This window comes from Fukomys damarensis, unplaced genomic scaffold (assembly GCF_012274545.1).
Source record: "Fukomys damarensis isolate Sample0158 unplaced genomic scaffold, DMR_v1.0_HiC HiC_scaffold_30, whole genome shotgun sequence".
NCBI lineage: Eukaryota > Metazoa > Chordata > Mammalia > Rodentia > Bathyergidae > Fukomys > Fukomys damarensis.
The window spans coordinates 35,645,882-35,668,836 of record NW_022900942.1 but is presented as its reverse complement, the minus strand read 5'-3'; the positions used below and the strand labels follow the sequence as shown (position 1 = coordinate 35,668,836).

General features: G+C 36.1%; 1 protein-coding gene across 5 annotated transcripts in view; it reads right to left on the bottom strand.

The window, feature by feature from the left end:
• Dym (dymeclin) overlaps positions 1-22,955 on the bottom strand; it is a 369,043-nt gene that overhangs the window by 188,894 nt on the left and 157,194 nt on the right. For all 5 annotated transcript variants that reach the window (XR_004514766.1, XM_033757360.1, XM_010621679.2 and 2 more), the window contains 5 exons: positions 22,513-22,695; positions 20,191-20,369; positions 13,081-13,206; positions 11,977-12,090; positions 10,447-10,541 (listed from right to left, as the gene is read on the bottom strand). Coding sequence is in view for 4 of the 5 variants with exons in the window: in XM_033757360.1 (XP_033613251.1) it covers positions 10,447-10,541; positions 11,977-12,090; positions 13,081-13,206; positions 20,191-20,369; positions 22,513-22,695 (697 nt within the window). In the remaining variant the exon portion in view is untranslated. The remainder of the gene's footprint in view (positions 1-10,446; positions 10,542-11,976; positions 12,091-13,080; positions 13,207-20,190; positions 20,370-22,512; positions 22,696-22,955) is intronic.

Below are 22,955 nucleotides of genomic sequence, written 5' to 3'. Positions count from 1 at the left end.
TATTAAAATTATAGAAACTTTGTCATTTTTTTCTTTCCATCAGGAATCAGACTTCTACAAGCAAAGATTTTTTATATTAATTCAACCTTCATTTTAACACCAGACATTTGATTTCTGATGCATAAGAATTTAAAATTTTGTAGAAAATACTAGGATAAACAAAAATTTTTATATGTTGCAGTATACAATGATCATATCCATCGTGGGGAGGTGGCACCAGCTCACAACATACAATAATTAATTTTTTTGTCCTCTACCTCTCCCTTCTCTGTATTCCTTGATTCCTTTTCCACCCATAAAAACTCTAACTCCATCTTTTTCCAACTCTGCTTTTAATCCTCTTCCCTCAATGTCAGAGTGAGTGTCTTCCATCAATAGCTTTAAAATTTTAACAGCTGCACATTGTCTATTTTATCAGTTTACTACTTTTATGTTTTTCTTGATGGATATTTGCTTCACACCTTTTGCTACTATTTTTAAAAACTCCCCAAATAAATGTACCTTGTCATACTGTACAAATGCACATATGATTATTCAGCTAAAAATTAATGTATTTGGACATTAATGTCACCGTGTTCTTTATAGAACTTGTAGCAATTTACATACCTGCAAAATTTGAGAGGATCTATTTCAACATATCTGGCAAAGAAATTCTTCTAATCTAATAGGTAAAAATGACATGTCAGTGAAGTTCTTAAATTGCATTTTTCTTTAGTATAAAATTGTGTCTTTTAATATATATTTAAGAGTTATTTGGTACCCTTTTAGTAACTTAAAATTATGAGCTTTGTGACTACATCCTCTTTAGCGAGGATTAGACTATAAGGAAAATAATTGTGCCTTATTAAGTTCCTCCTTAGCCTAGCACAGGGCTTGGTGCATCTTAATGCCCAATAAAATATTTGCTAAAAAATAAGCAACAAAAAGCTATTCTCCCTAAAGTTATAGTGCAACAGCGCCACCAAGGGGAGATTTTGCTAAAGCACCCCCTATCAAATTTCCTGAAGCAAGATCTCCAACTCACTGTGAATATACACCAAATATGAGACAGTGAGAATGTTGTATAAATGCCATTTCCAAGCAATCTTTGAGCTCTGCTCTTCAAACATAATGCTGCCAGTCTCTCTTGCCCAGAACTTCTGGAGCAGCCATTGTCAGAAAGTGAAAGCATCCAGCTAGTCACACACTATGAGATAACAGCCTTATATTTTCTTAGATCAAGATAAGACCTGGTCAGTAAGAACCACTCAATGGGCAGCAAGACAGCCACATGAGCATTCACAGCCCAGGAACTCTGTGTGTGACTCTGCTCCTTTACTGCCTTGGCTATAAATAAAGACACTGCTACTGCAAAGTGGGCATGGCCTTTTCTACAAAAGAAACTGAACACAGGAAAAAGTTAGGGGAGAGAAAATTTCAAATCCAAATTGCATAAAGGAAAGAAAAATGTAAAAAAATACTATTTGAATGGATTCAGTTTAATGTTCTATTTTGAACAGAAATCTAGATGTTTATCATAAGCCCAGAATTTAAGAATGAAAATAATCATTCATTTTCCCAGTTACGCTGATTAATAATTTATGACACTCAGTTCAACCGTCTTATAACAGTTTTATCAGCAGCCAAAGACAGCCACAAAGGGAAAACACCTCCCAGTATTTGTGAACTTCTGTGGTCTTTCTCTCATTCTAAATCTGGGCTGGTTCTATGATCTGTTTTTGATCAATAAAATATGACAGCAGTAATGTTCTCAGAGAAATGAGCTAGGTTTTAAGATATTGCACAGTTTCTGTTACTCTTGGGCTATTCCATTAAAACCTGGCTGCACTGCTGGAGGAGATAAAGCATCATGGTAAGGTCACACAGAGACCTGTGCTATTCTAGTCAATGCCTCAACAAACCTCCTAGCTGACAGCCCAGAGATAGTATCCAACTAGCTATTTACACTAGGTATCCAACCTAGCTACTCTCTGGCTACAAACATGCAAGAGGACTTCAAATGAGTATCTTTAGCAAAGTAATTAATTTACAGCACTCTGGAATATTATTACGAACTATTACTTTAAGCCATAAAGTTTTGAAGCTTTGTTATACAGTAATAGACAATCAGAACAAATTTATTTTATAGCCACACCCCAGCAAGATTAGCAATACACTTTAAAACAATTTAGTTACACTGCCATTTTAAGACTTTTTAGAATAGTGGCCTTGAGCTCCTACAGAGAATAAACATTATTTACATATTTTATATACCCCCTTCTTTTCCAAGCCCTGAACTATATTCTCAATAAATATTTATTAAATGGGATCATGAATAATAAAACATAGCTAAGTACTGATTATATTGATGGAAGGAAGGACATAATTAATTCAGAAATAGTAGATATTTAGAAATATACCCAGTGAACTTTGTAATACAGACATGCTCATATTCATTCTGCCTATCTCACCCCCTGAAAGGCCGTTAGAGAAGCAGTTCCTAAACTATATCACAGAGCCCCTTTAGACTCTTAGAAAATTATTAAGGACACCAGTAATTTTATACATACATTATGCTGACACACTTTAAAACTAAAGAAAATATAAAATATTTGTTCACTTAAATATAATAACGAACACATTATGTTAAGTTAGTTTATGAAAAGCCGGGGATTTAGCTCAGCGGTTCGGTGGCCTGCCTTGCAAGCGCAAGGACCCGAGTTCAATCCCTGGCACCAAAAAAAAAAAAAAAAAAAAAAAAAAAAAAAAAAAAAAAAAAAAAAAAAAAAAAAAAAAAAAAAAAAAAAAAAAAAAAAAAAAAAAAAAAAAAAAAAAAAAAAAAAAAAAAAAAAAAAAAAAAAAAAAAAGATAGTTTATGAAAAATTCTTCAGTCACCTAAAAAAAGTGGCTCACCAAATTCATTCAGCAGATGTTCCAAACGTTGACACATTTCATTGTATAGTGTTTTCAAAAATCCTCATTTATTAACATAATTTATCTCATCACAAGTCTTAAAATTATTGGGAAGCAAAATCATGGTGCCAGGTACAAGTTTTTCAAAATTCTAATTTTTGCCTGAAAGCTCTAATTTTATTAATGTCATCCAACATTGGCAGGTGTTTTCTTTGAAATGACAGGTTCATTTTATTAATTTTCAAGAAAATGCCTGCCAAGTCTACATAACTATAGATTGCCAGTAGTACTTTTCATGTAAAAATGGTATTTCTTCAAACAAGTGGCTAATTTAGCTCACGACTTGATCACATATTTTTTCCTGAAGATAATCACTACAGTTCAGTACAGAATTGTTTTATGTGAATTTCTAGTTTTGCAAAAGAAAAGCTTAAAAACACACGCACTTAAGGGTCAATATTTATTATAACTAATAATTTTTACCATTTCATCAAGGATATTTTTAATTGAAGACGGATTCTTTTTCATGGCAAGTGTGTGATTATAGAGAATATAGTGAGTACTAGTATTGGGAATGTCATTTGATTTATATTAAGGTCTCAATAGTTTTATCTCAATTGTGCTTTTGCTTAGTGCAAGTGTTAGTACAGTGTTATATGGCAAGTAATGTTATTAAAAAGAGTTTAAATTCCATGGTCCCTCTGCGACCTGTAGATTCTACTGGATTGGAGTGATCCAAGACTATACAAATTCTACTCATTAAAAACTCAGAATCCGTGCATAAACGGTAGAAGATATTGACCCTTCGTAGTAGTGTTTATCAATGTCATGTCTACCAGAAACAACCTTTTTAGACTAGGGACCAGCCTGAGTTCCAGTTTCAGCTCTACCACACTATGAGCTACTTGACAAGGAATACATTTCACAGCCCCTCCTGGGCCTCAGTTTCCTCATCTATAAAATAGAAATTTTGTACCTCATAAAGAAATACAGTCAAAATCAAATACAACAATGTCTGTGACTAGCATTGTGAGCGGAACAGAGTAAGCTCTGAGATGAATTGGATTTTAAATCACCACGGACCTTTTGGTTAACACTTATTAGGATGATGGTGATAATGGTGATTTTCTTCTTTACTATTTCCGGAGGGATCAAATCCTAAATAAGTGTTCATAAAAACTTATACCATTTTATTTTATTTTATTTTATTTGGTACTGGAGATTGAACTCAGGACCTTGCACTTGTAAGGCAGGCAGTGGCACCCCTGAGCTAAATCCATGGCTCTATAGCTTTCATATAAATGTGATTTTGATAAATGAAATGATAGAATGAATTGCTTCAAAATGATCCACACAGTAAGAAGGAAAGGCGGAACTGTAAGGGAAATCAAGTTAGTCACAAATTTACATTTTTTTGAAGCTAAGCTGGAAGTTAAAAAGCTGGAACTTAAAGATTTGTCATGTTAGCCAAGTGTGGCGGCACATTCTAGGAGTCTAAGGCAGAACTGCAAGCTGGGCCCCAGAATGGACAACTTAGTCATAAATAATAAAAATAAAGGACTAAGGATGTAGCTCAGTGTGAAGGACTTGAATTCAATCCCCAGTACCATACACACAAAAAAGTAATTCTCTTTAAACATGTTTTCAGTTATACTTATTTGAAAAACTTCAATATGATTATGCACAGATTCTAGTGAATTTAATAATGTGCAAGTTCACAAAGAGCTGATCAGTCACCTTCCATGCTGTTTCCCCATTATCACAACCCATATCACACACTCACTACCAAGAGACTTTGCTGGAGAAATGAGCCTGCCTGAGCTCCCTTTTACAGACTGTCATACCACCCTTTCTCTCTTTCTCTAGGGAAGAACTGTGATTCAGTGAAAATTAGTCAAGCTAAATTTTAAGGCAATTTGAGAATTTCAATTATCTGACAATAATGATAGAAACTGAAAATAAAGGTTTCTGAGTAAGAAAAATTAAAATTGGTTGAAGGTCAGTTTGGCAGATAATCTCTGCATTACTTTTTATTTTAGTTCATATTTTCATTCTTTTCATCACCTTCAAGTTAGATGAAACAAATCAGGAAGCTGAAAGGGAGCTTTATTTACATAAGTCAAATTATTCCTGGGTTTTTAAAGAAAGTTTAGAGAAGGGATGGAAGCAAGCATGGGGAAAAGTGCTAGCTCCTCATTTCTCAAGCTACAATAGCAGCATCACCTCACTTGTGAGGCTCCAGCAACCCTCAGGGGAGCAATCTGCCCTCTGCCGCATCACTTTCATCAGGGCCTCATACACAGTGCACTAGGACCATCAGTCTGCTGCGGCTTCTAGACACAAAGCTCCATGAAGGCAGTATCATACATGAGTTCATGAGTCTGCCTCACAATGTCTGAAACACGGCAGATTTACCTACTCATGTGAAACAGAAATTATAACTGTGTTATAAAAGATTCCATGAAGAAAACACTCACAGTTACTATAATTTCTTGGAAGGCACATTTAGAATCTCAGTGACTTATTTAAGATGGAATGATTCTAAGTGGGAAATTCGTAATGTAACGGTCTCTGATTAGGTGAGGCACTTGAGTACCATTATGGTATTACATACCGTAACAAGCAGCTTATATACTAAAGTAGCATTTTTACTACATTGGAGTAAGTAATAACAGAGTTGTTATAGTTCTGAATTTCCAGGGCTAAAAATTTCATGAAACTTTATTAAATATATACCGACACTCTCATTTTCAATACAATCTTCATATCTGACTAATAAAGGTAAGACATATCATTAACTGGAGTATCATATTGGGTTTCCACAGTAGTTTTTATTGACCTATATATCTCAAACCTGGAAGACTTTTCAGATTTTTCCAAGCAGGGTTCCTAGGTGATCATTTTCTCATCAGTTAACCTCTCTCTCCTTTGTGTTTGGAAGGGTACTTTTATGTGCCATCTTGGGGAGAAATGAAGAAACTCATTTATCTTTCTATATGGCTCCATGGAACCTCAATGGGGGAACGGTTGCTAAAGTATCACAGGATGTGTGGGACTTCACAGTTCACTTTCAAATCTTCTCAGAAACTAAGAGACAGTATTACTTTACAAAAAAAGTATCAATGTGGGTGAGTCACATGTTTAGAAACAACTTGGACAACAACTGACCAGAGGTAGAGGGTTATATTAAATTGTCTTACACACAAATTACTGCACAAGTAAGTTTTAATTTAATGCTTCATTTATAAGAAGCATGCAGTGGAAGGGAGTACAGGACTGAGGATAGAGCACAGATGTAGGTTTAAATTCTAGCACTGTCACTTTTCTTGGACAAATTATTTCTAAGACTTAGTTTTACTTTAAATGAAAATAATATACACATATTATTGGATAATACAAATAATATACTGAATAGGACCCACGATGCCACATGTGGCAGATACAAGTTGTATTAAAAAAAAAAGTTGGTCCACATGTAATGCTGGCTCCTTCTCACACATAATAGAGTTTAATCATATAGTTTAATCCTATTAGAGTTATCAGGTTTCATCATTCATTAAAATGCTAAAGGTGTAGGGACGGTGAGAAGGATAGGGAAGGGGGAATAAGGGAAAAGGAAAAAAATATGAGAAAATGTAAAAATGGAATTAAAGTGTTTGAAGCGGGGGAGGGGAGGAGAGGGTGAAGGGAGGGTGGGGACAAGGGGAAAAAAAGAGAACCAAGACCTGGCATGTAAAGGTACAAGATCCCAGTAATGAATGTAACTGTACTGTATACCTAGAATGTACCAATAAATTAAATTAAAAAAAAAAAAGCTAACGTTTTCCAGGTTAAAAAACAATGCCTCCTTGAGCCATGACCAACAAGAAATGGTGTGCTTTCTCTAACCAGGAAGATTTTTCCCCCCACTGTTAACTACTGGGTAACTGGTATCTGACAGATGCTACTGCATCTTATTTATATATATTATATATTTGTATATATAGGTATATATAATTTTTTGTACCAGGGATCGAACTCAGGACCTTGTGCTTATGAGGCAGGCACAGTGCCACTGAGCTAAATCCCTAGCCCTGCACCTTACATATATTAAATCATTTCTTCTTCACAGCAGCCATGAGAGGATACTGCCACATTGTAAATGAGACTGAGTAAGACTAAGGAAATAAACAATGTTTAAAACACTCAGAAAACTCCTAATATTCAGGATAAGGACTATCTAGAGCTAACTTTTCCTGTTTATCCTCTTAGGTCTTCCAAGGAAGCATTCTTTCTTCCTTTGTTTGTTCCGTATCTGGTACCTATGATTCAGTATGTATTTATAATGGGTGCATCAGTCTTTTTTTTTTTTTTTTTTTTTTTTTCGGGTACTGAGGATCAAACTCAGGACCTTGTGCTTGTGAGGCAGGCTCGACGCCACTGAGCCAAATCCCCAGCCCCATCAGCTTTTTTTTTTTCCATTAAGTTTATCAATACATTTTAGGTATACGATACAGTTACATTCATCATTGGGATCTTGTACCTTTACATGACAGGTCTTGGTTCTTATTTTTCCCCATTCCTCTGCCCTCCCTTCAACCCCTTCACCTCTCCCTATTTACAAAGACTTTGTTTCCATTTTTTCCTTGTCTCATATTTTTTCCTTTCCCCTACCCCTCCCACTTTCCCTACCCCTTTAGACCTTTTCTTCGTATTTCACATTATCAACTATACATTTTGATCCTTATTTATACTTTTAGTTTCTCACACCAGAGAAACTATTCAGTATTTACACATGTGTGTCTTATTTATTTCACCTAACAGTATGGCCTAAATGTGCATCCATAAAGCTATAAATATCTCTAGTTTCTTGGTCTTTATGGCTGAGTAGTACTCCATTTTATAAAACACACACACACACACACACACACACACACACACACACACACACACACAGAACACCACATCTTCTTTATCCAGTCTCCAGTTGATGGGCAACTAGGTATTTCCAACTTTTAGCTATTACACACTATGCCTCTATAAACATGGGGGAACATATATCACTGCAGCATGATTCTTTCAATTCTTTTGAGAAGATACCCAGCAGAGGAATAGCTAGGTCCAATGGGACTTCTAATCCTAGTTTTTCGAGTTATCTCCATATTGATTTCCACAGTGGTTTTACCAGTTTGCACTCCCACTAACAATGGAGAAGGGTTCCTTTCTCCCCACAACCCCACCAGCACTTGTTACTGGTTAATTTCTTGATAGCAGCCATTCTTTCTGGGATGAGGTAGAATCTCAGTGTTTTCATCTGCATCTCTTGAATGACCAGTTATGTTGAATATTTTTCATGTTTATTTGCTGCTTTTACTTCTTTGTCTGAGAAATGTCTGTTTAGATGCCCATTCTGGAATTGGGTTTTTATATTTGGGGGGTTTGATTTTTCTAAGTTCTTTATATATATGTATGTATATATTTTGTATCTGAGATCGAATTCAGGACCATGCATTTGCAAGGCAGGTGGTGTCACCACTGAGCTAAATCCCCAGCCTTGTTCTTTTTATATTCCTTTGAGGAAGAGTTGATTAAAAATTTTCCCCACATTGTATGTTGTCTCTTAGCTCTGTTGGTGGTTTCTCTTGCAGTGTAGAAGCTTTTTAATAAGATGAGATCCCAGTTGTTGATTCTTTGTGCTAGTTCTCGTGCTAATGAGGTTTTGTTCATAGTCTTTTCCTAGGCCATTGTCTTCAAGGGTTCCACATAACTTATCTTCCAGCACGTTTCTTTAATCCACTTCGATTTTAGTTTAGTGCATGGTGAAAGATAAGGGTCTAGTTTTAATCTTTGGCAGGCTAAAATCCAGTTTTTCCAACACCATTTCTTAAAGAGGCTATCTTTCCTCCAGTGAGGATGGTCAGCTCCTTTTTCAAAGATGAGGTAGCTGAGTATGCCTAGAGTTGTTTCTGTATCTTCTAATCTATTCCACTGATACTTGGATCTGTTATTTTGCCAGAACCATGTTTTTTTTTTTTTTTTTTTATTACAGTGGCTTTGTAGTATAGTTTCAAGTTGGGGATTGTGATACCCTCTGTCAAGTCTCTGTTGCCTAGAATTGCTTTTGCTATTCTGGGTCTCTTCTGGTTCCAAATAAATTTTTGGATTGTTTGGACTCATGAAGAATGTGATCAGTATGTACTGAAAACATGTGCAAGAAAATCCCCAAAACCCCAAAATACCCTGCATTGGCCTAAAAGCAAGAGTTAAAGAATAAAATACATTTTCACTAACTCATACAACAAATGTTCTATTTGAAATCTGCGAAGACAATATTATGCATCCTACTAAAAGACAAAAAAGTACCCGCTTCTTAAAATCCCTGAAAATAATATCACACGTGATTGATTAATTGGTTTTCCTACCTTTAAAGATCATGTTGTTGAGAAAAGGAAAGAGGGGTTTCTGTCAGCAGACAGAATTAATGGTACCCCAAAATGTCCATATCTTAATCCCCCATATTTGTGAATGTTAGCTTAGTAGGCAAAAGGAACCTGAGATGTGGAGATCACCTGGATTACTCAGGTAGGGCCAAGGAAATCACAAGGGTCCTCCATGGAAGAGTGATTGGACACAACAGGGACTTACCAACATACAATTGCTTTGAAAATAAGGAAAGGGCCAAGAACCAAGGAACAAGGCAGCCTCTAATAGCAAGAAAGAAGAAACAGATTCTCCTTTAGGGCACTAAGAAAGGAATACAGTCCTGTTGACCTTTGATTGTAGCCTGTTAAGACCTGTGCTTGACTTCTAATCTATAGAACTGAAAGATAACAAATTTGTTGTTTTAAACCACTAATTTGTGGTAATTTCCTATAGTGACAACTGAAACTTAATACAAGAGTAAATTACTATGAAAAGAATTGCCAGGACTGGAGTTGTACTTTAGTGGCAGACCATTTTCTAAGCATGCATAAGGTACTGGGTTCAAACTCCAGTGCCGTTAAAAAGGAAGAAAAGAATTTTTTGAAACAACGATAACTCTTTGATAACGATAACACAATGATATTCCATAAAATACTCAGCAAATACGTTGTTTGTTTGCAATACTAAGAAAAGCACCTGATTCTCTGTTAGAAGCTAACACACAAGACCTAAAAATGCGATAAAGGAATTAAAATAAGCAGAGCATGGTGGCACATGCCTGTAATCCTGGCACTCTGGGAGGCTGAGACAGGAAGACTGCAAGTTCAAGCCTGGCCAGAGCAATTTATTGACTCAGTGAGCTCCTATCTCAAGAGGGGTGGGGGGTGAGAATGTAGACCAGTATGAAGGCTCTGGGTTCAATCCTCAGTGCCACCATAAATAAATACCAATGACTGCTTTGATTGAAAACTGGTTTAGAAAACAAAATAGAAGATATTTTCAACCAAATGGGAAGGAAATAAAAAATTAAGTAGGAAAATTTGGCATTTCTTGAATATACCATTAAAAAGACTGACATGGTATCTTTCTCAATAGGTCAGTCAGCCAGAAGGCAAAAATTAGTTAGTTATTTTCTTTAAAACTCATATTTACCTGATAATCCTCTGGGCAGCATACTGATGGAGAGAACGAAACTGTGCCGACATATTTGCTAAAGCTGCCAAACAATTTGTGTGAAGGTACTTGTCCTGTTAGAAAACAGCAAGTTTAAAACATACATCAAGTCTTCTCTATATTTTAAGCAAGGTTAACTAGAAGAAAATATCAACTCAATTGTCACCTATTTTATAAAATTTGAATCCATGGGCCAGGGATTTAGCTCAGTGGTGCCCACTGCCTGCCTTGCAAGTGCAAGGTCCTGAGTTTGATCCCCAGTACCAAAAAATAAAAAATAAAAAACAAAAATTTGAATCCACTATGTCTTTTCTTTAGTTCCCAAACCCACAAAGCACAGAGCCATTAAAATCTTTCCACAACTTATTTGAAGTAATGACTGATACAGACTTTTTTTTTTTGGTACTGGGGATTGAACTTGAGTCCTTGCGCTTGCGAGGCAGGCCACTGAACCACTGAGCTAAATTCCCCACTCTGATACAGACTATTTATGATATTCTTGCTGATCTTCATCACTCTCACCTTAATGAATAATGAAATAGTTTGCTGCAGGATATTAATGTTTGATTACAGTGTACAGCTTCTAATCCTATTGGTTATACATAGTAGAGCATGCATGCAATAATTACCTTTTAAAAAATCATTACCTTTAAAAAATGCAAAAATTCTCCATTCTAAAACATATTTAGGCTGGGCATGGTGGCACATCCCTATAACCCCAGAACTTAGAGGAGGCTGAGGCAGGAGAGTTGCTGTGAGTTTGAGGTCAGTCTGGGCTACACAATGAGTTCAAGGCCAGCCTGAACTATACAGAAAGACCCTATCTCAAAAAAAAAAATCAACCAACCAACCAAGCAAACAAACAAAACATTTAGCTCCTAGGATCTCAGATTAAAAAAAATATGGACATATATTTATATTAGACCCATATAGTGAAAATACTAAAGTAAATTTTACCATTTAGTTATGAATTCTGTTCATCATTTCTCTACTACCAGAATTGAAACCACTCTCCAGGAATATAAATAAAACCCAATAAAGATTTTTTCTTTTACTCTTTTTCTTTTTCCACAGTCCCAGGGATGGAATTCAGGGCTTTATAAGTGCTAGGCAAGTGCTCTAGTACTGAGCCACACCTCTATTTCTGCTTTCTTTTTACTGTTTAAAGCATTCTCTCTCTTCTACCTTTCTTTCCCATCTGAAAACATATTTTCTTGTGCTCACAACTTCTTCTTACACTTTGTTGTTGCTGCTTTCAAAAGGCAACTAAGTGTGTCATCAAATCAGCAAAGTTACACGACAGTCTGGATCTAAATGTGCCTCACTGCTTGTTTTCTTCCACGTACATCTCTGATCAATAATTCAATATTAAGAAAAAGACATTATCCCATAATCATGTAATACAGTGGCAACATGTTGATCTGTGTTTTCCATGAGAATATCAGCACTCCAAAAACTGAGATTACTTTACTGTTTACTTAGATGGAAAAATAGCTGTGGAATACTTACTCTTGTCCTTGTCATGTTGTACTGAATAGTCCTTATTACGACCAGAATCAGGAGACTCCCTAGTGAAATTTCAGTTAAAACCCGTTCTGAATACCAAGTAATGTTTTTTAATATCTGTAACAAGGAAGAAAAGTTTAAGTAAAATGACTGATTTAAAGAAAAAGAAAGTACTTCACATCTATAATTTTTGATAGGCCATGACTTTGCTCTAAAGGTAAATTAAGCAGTAAATGAAAATCAATTGTGAAATTTTCAGTTCCAGTAAGCAAACTGTGCTAAGGTGTTTACTTCTCCTTCCTTCTTAAATAGGAAAAAAACAAAAACAAAAATGAAAACAAACAAACAGGTATAGTAAATGCAGTTATCACTAGTAAACATGAAAAGGAGATGTACCTGAAGGAGCAATGGCAAAGGGGACAAAAAGTGACAGAAAAATCAAATAGAGCTTAAGTTGAAAGTGAAAATAAGAAAAGCTTTACAGGCAAATGCCAAGTACTCTTCAGTGCTTCACTGGCAGTGTATGTATTAGCGGATACTGGAAGACTATCTATTAGCCCAGTACTATACTGTGTAATAAAGTATTTTGAAGGCTGAAAGAAGAACAAGTGTTTCTTTTTTAGTGTATGTGCGGTACTGGGGGTTGAAACTTCATACTAAGATACAATCCCAGTCTCCCTTTTTTTAATTTTTGAGTCAGGGTCTTGCTAAGTGACTAGGATGGCTTTAAACTTGGACGCCTTCTGACTCAGCCTCCCAGAGTGCTGGGATTACAGGCATCACCACCATGATCAGCAGAGAAGTGCCTCTTAAAAAACAGAGCATTCCAAACAGACAGCAGAAAATCTTTCCACAGATGTTTAAGAGAGGCCCAGCAGTGCAGCGAATACAACTTTCAAGAGGAGACACGGATGTCCTTCTACGGCTGTACAGAGGAGGCAGATCTGGCACACACCTCTAAACCTCAATAAACAACATTAGGCTGGAACTACATTAGGTCGGGACATTCCCAGGGTAGTCAAGGAAAGAGAATGGACACACACAAAAACGACATGAGAGAGGACAATAAGTCTTATGGAGCGTTTAATCAAATTAATAGTAACTTACCACTTCATGAATGGACCGATTGAAGCCATCATCTTCTGTCAGGATCAGCAATATTATAAGGGCCATATATACATGGTGTGAATTTCTTTCTTCAACATGATACAGAATCTCAAGAATTGGTAAAACCTCGAGAATAAAAATTATAATGTAATATTTCAATACCTGATTGTAAAATTTTAAATTATTTTAAATCTTTGTTTTATTTTGTACCTTTTAATGTCATAGTTAAATTTTCCTTTAGAGAAGGAAAAAAAGCATACAAACCCCTTCTTGTTATAGGTATTGCTAAAAAACCAAGAAGGAAAATTATTGCAAACTCTACGATGGTCTCTAAAGGTCTATCCAACCTAAAGTCTGGATTTGCAGAGGCCATTTAAGCTCATGCGTTAGTTTTTATAAAGTCACATTACCTTTCTCCAACCAAAAAAACAGAAAAGCCCCGCTACTCAGAAATTAAAGAGCATCTTAATTTATATGCTTAATATCATTTGTATTTTAATGTTAATAAATAAAAATAAGCAAGTTCAAATAAGCAAGTAAACTATTACTACCCAAGGTACATTTCTCAACATGTATCTTGAGATTTATTCTTTTGGGGAGGCAGGTACTGGGGATCAAACTCGGGACCTTGCACTTTCAAGGCAGGCAGTGGAACCACTGAGCTAAATCCCCGGCCCTTGAGATTTTCTCTTCAGCATAATTGTCAAGCTTTTCATTTTATGACCCTGCATACATATAAATGAACTTATTTTGAGTCATTATTTTTATGCCTTCAATTTGTTCATTCATTCATTTATTCATCTGTAACCGAAATCAGACAATAACCTGCAATGAATAAATTGTTTACATTCACAAGTTCCTAAAACACAATGGCATACACAGCCCATAAAATAGGTAAATTTTGGGAGACACACCTATTGTAGTGACCTGAGGTATTTTAGTTTCATGAGTTGTGGGTGAAACTTCCAAATTATTAAGTGGTTGTTATTAACTTCCAGGAACTGAATGCACCACAGTTACCAAAATAGTCATTACTCTTTTTTTTTTCTAAGTAAACTCCAGGAGTCCTTGCCTTTGGAGGCCCTTTGGATACTATGCCAAATACATGGCATTATATTCTCTCTCATTCCACATTACCTAGTTAGCGTAGTTAAGACTTTACAGACATTTAACTCAACAGATGTTACTTCTGATTCAGCAGTTTCCTATATACATATTATGTCACGTCATTCTTTTTTCTGTCTAAGCTGTAGGAACTACATCCAGGGATACAGTAATACCCATCTGCCTACAATGTTCTCAAGATTCTGTACTTTAGCGGGCATGATAAACAATAAATGGTATATTCAAACATAAACAAAACCATGAGTAATGGGTCTGACAGGATTATGTCACAATAACACTTGAATTTTTCCTTTTAAATATTTTAATTGAGATATAATTTAAATACTACACCATTGATCCAATTTAAGACATCTGCATAAGCATGAGCTTTCTATATAGAACCCCAACTGCATACAAAATAACAACAACAAATGGGATCATATCAAATTAAAAAGCTACTGCAAACGAAAGTAACAACCAAGAGAGTGAGGAGACAACCTACCGGATGGGTAGGAATTTTTGCCAGCTATCCTTGGACAGAGGACTAATATCTAGAATACATGAAAAACTAGAACAAATTAGACTCCCCCCAAAAAAAGACCCAATTGAAAACTGGGTAACTGACACTTCTCCGAAGTAGTACAAATGGCCAATAATACATAAAAAAATATTCAACCTCTCTGGCCAAAAGAGAAATGCAAATTAAAACAACACCGAGATTCTATCTTTCTCCACAAAGAATAGCTATTATCATGAAATCAAATACAGTACTAATAACAAATGCTGGCAAGGTGGCAAGGAAAAAGGAACCCCTCTACATTGTTGCTGGGAATGTAAAGTAATACAACCTATGGAAATCAGCCTGGAGATTATTCAAAAAGCTAAAGCTAGAAATTCCATTTGGCCCAGCCATTCCCCTTCCAAGGATCTAACATTATATTACAGTGAAATATGCACACCCATGTTTACAGGAGTGTAACTCATAACAGCTCAATCTTGAAAGCAGCTGATACAGATGAATTGGTAAAGAAAATATGAATTAAACAAAAAAAATGTGAGAAAATGAAAAGATGGAAATAAAGTGTTTGTAAATGGGCGGGGAGGGAACAGAGGGCAGGGACAAGGGGAAAAAATGAGAACCAAGACCTGTCATGTAGAAGTACAAGATCCCAACAATGAATGTAACTGTACTGTATCCCTAAAATGTACCAATAAATTCAATTATTTAATAAAAAAGAAAATATGAATTAGTGCACAATAAAATAGTATTCTGTCATAAAGAAGGATAAACTTAAGGCATTTATAGGAAAATGAATACACCTTGAGACCATAATGTTAAGTGAGATAAATCAGATGTTCAAGTTAAATGTCACATAAATTTCATGAGAAACTCAAAATATACATAAAGAGCAAAATAAAAGATAATGTAAAATAGGAAGATAAATCTTTTGCAAAAGGGAAAGAGACCAAGAGATAGAGGGAGGGAGAAAAGGAGAAAGGGAAGGGCATAAAAAAAGAATTAAGAAGTGTTATATACATGTACCAACTCCCCACAATGAATATAATCATTACTTTCTCCAAACATACTAATAAAACTAAAACTTTAGAAAGATATTGCAATAATTGAAGAAGGACATGAAGCAGCTTAAACTAAAAGTGGCAATGAGGCAAAAGAACATTAACAGATTCCCAAAACACTAAGACATGAAAACCAAGAGGACTTGGTTGGATGTGGCAGAAGAAAACAGAGGGGTCAGTGCCATCTATTTCTGTCAGCCATGTGGATGGTTCATCACTGGGATAGAGAATACAGGAGTAAGAGAAGAAAGAGCAGTCTTGAGAGAGAGAGAGAGAGAAGTCCAATTTTCACATGTTTGGTATAAGATGTCTATGAGACTATACAGGGGAATGTCTGGGGCAATGAGGAAAATGCTTTTAACCCAGACTGCAAGGAATTCAAAAATTGTCCATGTATGCATGAACAGAGTAGCTTTCTGTACGTGTTTTGGGGAGAAATGCAGGGAAGAAGATAAAGATGGACAGAACTGTACATGAGGACACATTTGAGGGTAAAAGAAAAATAACACATGAGAGAGGGAGAGGAAACAGTAGGCACAGACGTAGAAATATCTGCTGAGTACAACAGATGGCAAGGATCTTGGTTCAGTCATGGCTGCTTCATTGTATTAAACCATGTTGACCGAGGTCTGTCCCCCATCTTTGGCCTCTGTTTTCCCCAGCCTTGGTCTCCTTGTCAAGCACACTTTCTGCAGGAAGAGAATGGATTTCTAGAGGTGTGTAGGTGTGTCTTGTCTAAGCATCCAGACTATAGCATTTTTGTTATAGCCTCCAGAACTGAAACAAGGCCAAGGTAGTTTAAACAGTAAGAGAACAATGTCAAATGCAGCAGTGTTCAAAGTGAGTAGGGATGACACATGTCCAGTGGGTTCTGTAACAAGGTGCTGGTGATGAGGAAACAGAAATTGGATCATAATAGGTTAAATGGTAAACAGTAAGTACAGAAACGAGGGCAGAGAATGTTCTCCACATCTTTTAGGAAACTTGGCCATGAAAAGGACAAGAAAAAAGGAACAAATAAGAAAGACATTTGGCCTTTATGATTTTTGCATAAAACCCATACTCAGAAAATAAAAAGTGCCCAAAAGAAGATAGAAAAATCCTTAACTTATTTTGAAATGATATAGACTTCATGTCACTAAATACTAAACCGTCTACATGTATTTTCAGTGAAGTTTTAAAATACTATCACAACACAAGTTGCATATCTACAATACATAAGATACACACTCAAGGCCTGCTCCAAGGACAGAACACTGGGGGAGGCTTAAAAGAAATAGCTGCCAAATCTTTGCTGGACTAACATAAACAGAAATTGAAATGGTGACTAAAAAAAAAAAAAAATTATAGAGTGTAATGTTGAAGTAGCTATATAGTATTCATCCAGAATCACTTCCTTTAAGGAGCCCTTGGTCACCCTGTGGCTATCACTGAGAAGGCTCCATTTCACAGTGATTAGAAAATTGGAGGGCCAGGGATTTAGCTTAGTAGTTCCACCACCTGCCTCACAAGCTTAAGGTCCTGAGTTCAATCCCCAGTACAAAGAAAGAAAGAACGAACGAACGAATGAACGAAAGTAAGTAAAGTGGGCACACCATCCAAAAAGTTTTGGAGCCCATCATCAGATTTTTGTGAGCAATAGATATATAAGTTTTCTTCCTTTCAGCTTAGGTGTGATGAGAAAGACATATGACTGGGGCCACTAGAAATCCATTCTCTCCCTGGAAAAAGTGTGCTTCACAAGGAGACCAAAGCTGGGAGAAACAGAGGCAAGAGATGGGGAACAGACCTTAGACAACATGGTCTAATACAAAGAAGCAGCCACGACTGAAAAAAAAAAAATTCACAGGTTTTTCACTTGTGGAAATGTTGTACATTCCTTTTTCTTTTCTTTCTTTCTTCGTTTTTGGTACTGGGGATCGAACTTGGGTCCTTGAACTTGTGAGGCAGGTGGTGAAACCATTGAGCCAAAACCCCGGCCCACACATTCCTTTTTCTTGAAAATGGGCATAAATAAATTTGTTACAACTAAAAAAAATCATGACTACCTAAAATGTCTGAGATATTTTTGTACATTAACTACTTCACTTGTGACAACAAATAAAAATCCTATGCAAGGCCAGGGATTTAGCTCAGCAGTTCAGTGGCCTGCCTTGCAAGCACAAGGACCCGAGTTCGATCCCCGGTACCAAAAAAAAAAAAAAAAAAAAAAAAAAAATTCTATGCAAAGGATTTTTTTTCTAAACAGGATGTCCTCTTATATACTATTCTTAACATTCACAGCCTTGGATTCTACCCTAGACACTATTCATAGACACAAAAAGAAATGTGCAAATTACTGCATTGTTATTCTGACGGACACCAATTAGAAATGCACCACAAATTATTTCAGATCAGTGAGTATTCTTGAGTTAAAAGAAGTCAAAGATTACATGATTGTAATCCCAGCTACTGAAGAAGTTAAAGCAGTAAAGTGGTAATCTCAGCCTAGGCAATTTAATACGATGTTGTCTCAAAATATAAATAAAAAGGGGTAGGGATGAACCTTGGTGGTACGGCACCCTTGGGTTCAATCCCCAATATGGGGGTGGGGGGGCATCATTAAAAAGGGTCCAGGACAGTCAGTACTTGCCAGAGAAGAGAGGCAGGTTTGCCTTTGACTTTACAAGAACTTATACCCAACAAGGTATTTTGAGAAAAACCCAAAGTGTCAAACATTGGTTTCTTAATATTGGAAGCTATAGAGTAAAATTACTGATAACAACAATAAAATCAGATCAGCAGAGTAAATTTCCTATCGATAACATATCTTTTCATCATAGCCTCAAATATTTATTATAGAAGAAAGGCAAAAAAACCAGATAGAAACGTAAACTAAGAGATCACCAAAGTAATCTATGACAGAAAGTTAAAAAAAACAAAATATGGGCTGAGAATATTAGCTCAGTGGCACTGTACCTGCCTCGCAAGCACAAGGTCCTGAGTTTGATCTCTGGTACCACAAAAAAAACAAACAAATAAACAAACAAAAAACCCTTACTGAGCTCTGGTGGTTCACACCTGTAATTCCAGCACATAGGAAGGCAGAAGTACTGAAAATTCAAGTATTACAAAAAACAAAACAAACCCTAGAACACCTCCTTAGAAAGCTCGAAACAGTCTAAGAACTGTTCATTGGTGTATGTCACCAGAGACAAGCCACTCTTTGTATTATCTTACAAACCAACATCCTTATCACCAAACCCTCTAAAAGAGACGATGTTCCAAGTTGTCATTACTTCAACACTTCCCTTACAATGCATTAAGCTCAGTACTGGCTCTGTGCTTCTATACACACGTCAGAAAATAAACCCAATCTTTTCAAGATTTTACTCATGAGCAGTATACTTTACACCCTATTTTGATATATAAGCCAATATTTTCCACACCTAGCTCGGGTGGAAACAGGTTCTTTAACCACAATTTTTGTTCTCTGTATCACTGTGATGTACAAAATGCTCAATGAGTTCTACTAATGCCATGTTTCTTCAATGTTTACAGAGTATTCTAACACTGAAAAACTGGCTACCATATGCCTGGTGAAGTTCTATCAACCTGTGAAAAATGAAGCAGAGGAGACATTCTGTTGCTTTCAGCAGCTATTTCAGGAATGTTCACATTTTTCTGAATGCATTAATAGTCCACGGTTATCTATATATACATACTTCAAACATGCCTTGGTGAGGCAGATTACTTCTCCTCTCAGGGATAGAGTGCTGTTCACATATTAGTTATAATGGAAATCAATGATCGTTTAAGTGAATTTTTGTCTATGACTGAAAATTGTGGAACCAATTTCACTCACATAACAAAAATAGTATACATTTAAGGGATATCTGGCAAAGAACCTTAAAGAATCTTACAGACCTGGCAAAGAACCTTAACCATAACAGTCCAGGAACTGCACTCACTTTTAGATTCTAGGCTGTCAAAGAATGGACACTTGAGAAACTCAGCTAAAAAAAATCACTTTTACTTTCAGCCACTGTCATCACGCGTATGCTGCAACTGGGGCCAATTATACAACTATGAACACTTAGCAGTTGGAAGAGAAGAAGAAGAAATAAAAGGCCCTTGAGAACTGGAGAGGGTGCTTCTCTGAGGACTTGAACCTGGGAAATAGGTGGCTGCTTATAACTTTGAGGATGGGGAAGCTTGTCCTAGCCAGCAGAAGGGCCACTGTGCTCCGCTCTGAGGTCATCTCCACATGAGCGGTTTATCTACACTGAAGAAACACAGACCTTTGCCTGTTTTCGGTGACATCTCCCTATTAGCTCTCAACCACAACTTGTGTAGCAACCAGGCAAATATACTTGCTTTCTTGGGAAAAGATACTCTTCAAAGTTCTATACAATACACAGAGCATGGCATGTGCAACATGATACTTACAAGATTCTCCATGTCTGTGCGAGCCAGCATGTATGTTCTGACATTACTATTCTGGTGGAGCAGTGTGTACAAAAGAAGTGTTGCTTGGTCAGACATCTGCTGTTCACACAGGGCTGTGTACAAGCTATTAAAGTTAATTTGGAAGGCATGTGGAATCGATGAGGGGAATGAACTGCTATCTAGAAGACAGAAAACATGAACAAAATTTTAAAAACAACACGAGTATTTTCTGGACTATGTTTCTACATAAATAATAAAAGTAATATTAAAGTAAGGCTTATAACCCAATTACCATTAACTTTATATAAAATCCCTACATTTCTGAGATAAATTTTCAATTTGTATTTTAAACTTAAGAACTAAAAACTAAGTTCAATAGTTTGTCACTATTTTCCCATATGAATCAGAATTAAATCAGCACTACAAACACGCTTCAAATGTAGCTAGGGGGCACAAGCCCTCCAACAGATATAATTTTACCAGGAATTTGAGACCTTTTTTTTTTTTAATCAAAACAAATATAACCAGTCCGAAATAAAGACAGGGATGAAAAATATAGTTTGTATATAAAATAAGAAATCTTATTCTAAGATAAGGTTTTTAAAAACTTTCTTGCCAGGCATGGTGGTGCATGACTTCAATCCCTACACTCAGGAAGCTGGGGCAGGATGATCTCAGGTTCCAGGCCAGCATGAACTACACAGCAAAACTCTATTTCAAAAAAATAAAAGAAAAAAAAAGAAAAAAAACCCACACTTGCCTTGAAGGTAAGTTTACTTACTTGAAATAAATAAATTATAGTTGAAGTTATTAACCCATTTCTAATGAAAAAGTTTCTATAAATGTACTGTTTACAAGAAAACTTAATTATCCCTGGCCCCATATAGCCGCTTGTATACAGTTGACTGTATTTGTTTAGAAACCAAAACACGAAGTTAAGAAGACAAAAAGGTTCAACTGACTGAGAGGAAATCATAGTATAACTGGATGAAACACAGGAATATGACAGTACAAAAAGCTAATATTTTCATGTGTTCTGGAAACTAAGCACAAATAATTTTTTAAAGACTTAAACACAGAAGAACCATTAAAAACAAACTAATCTGTTTTACCATTCCTCAAAGCTGTGCTCTTATGGAAAAAAGCTATGTCCCAACACAAATAATCTCTGGCAGTCCTGTCTTCTAAGACTCTCCTGCCATGCTTTGGGTTTGTAAGAGAAATACATCTACAAATGCCTGTGATTCAGCTATACAGCACTTTCACTTTTCCTTCTACGTTAGAAATATGTTATTTTTTTCAATCTTAACTCTATTTATGACACTAATAAAATTCCCTGTGAGCTTGACTTTATATTTTTGCAGAAGATGGTGAAAAGAACTGCTGCTATGCACCGTGAGTATGCAAAATTAGAGAATCTACATGAGACTCACTGGAGAAGATTCTAGACATTCTACACTTCTTCCCAATGGGAGCAGAGCAGCATATGCGCCAGCCTGAACTATAACTGACTGTACCGATGAGCGTGTATGGTATGTGTGTATCCACAACATCTCTACATTACCAGATAAAAAATGCTGTGAACCAGCCATTACAAAGACTGACTTATGTCTGTTAACATGTATTCAATCTGTGCAACAACCATGTCATTCTGATCAGTTTTACAAAGGATGAAATAAGGATTTAGAGAAGCTACATAATTTTCCCACATCAGCCCTGAGTAAAACCTAGAGCAGAGAGTGAAACCTCTGCATTATATTGCTTCTTATAGTAACAGCAACAATTTGGTGAGTCTATACTATGGTAAAAGTTCATTCATTTCCTTTTTTGGAACCAGAGCTCAATCTCAGGACCTTGTGCTTGCCAGGCAGGCACAGTGTCACTGAACTAAATTCCCAGCCCAGTTCATTCATTTCTTACAAGAACTGTGTGAGGTAGAGCTTACAATCTCTACTTTACAGATAAGACCACTGGTGTTTAGAATAAATTTGGGATATGAATGCAGGTCAATTTAACTCTAAAGCCAATAGTTTGAATCAATTGCTGTAATACATCTTTTGGTCTCCCATGTGTGATTATTTTTGGAAAAAATGTAAATCTAAATGGATATTAAGAATAAATAAATAGATAGATAGATATTTAAGGACCATAGCACTTTTCTAAGATTTATTTGATCTTCCCAAAACTGACAGGAAAATCTCTTTTTCTCAATTGTAACCAACAGGAAAACAACAAATTGACACTTATCTCCAAAAATTTAAGATAATGAATAATTTAAAGTAAACTGTTCTCTTCATTAGAAAGGGAGAAAGCATCACAAACCTTGTGTGTTCTTAAAGGACATAATGGCCTGTCTGTAGGGATTTGGTGCATCTGGAGCATCGGTCAGGTTAGCCAAAACCAGCAGAAGCAGGAGACTCTGGTTGGCCAGAGGAGAGGGAAGCTCTGGAGAGGCAGCTGCTTTGCTGCCCACTCCGCCGAGAGTGAAGACAGTCCAGAGTCCAGCTTGAGAAGAGAATACACGGTTAGGATGGATGCCCCCAGGAAGGTGAATGTCTACCGATAAAATAGTCTGTACATTTTATGTTTCAAATTTGTAAATAACATTTAACTTTCCTTTTTGATCAGAAAATGAAAATGATAGGGCTGGGGATTCAGTTCAGTGGTGCCACTACCTCCCCTGCAAGTACAAGGTCGTGAGTTCAATCCCCAGCACCAAAATAAAAAAAAAAAAAAAAAAAAAAAAAAAAAAAAAAAAAAAAAAA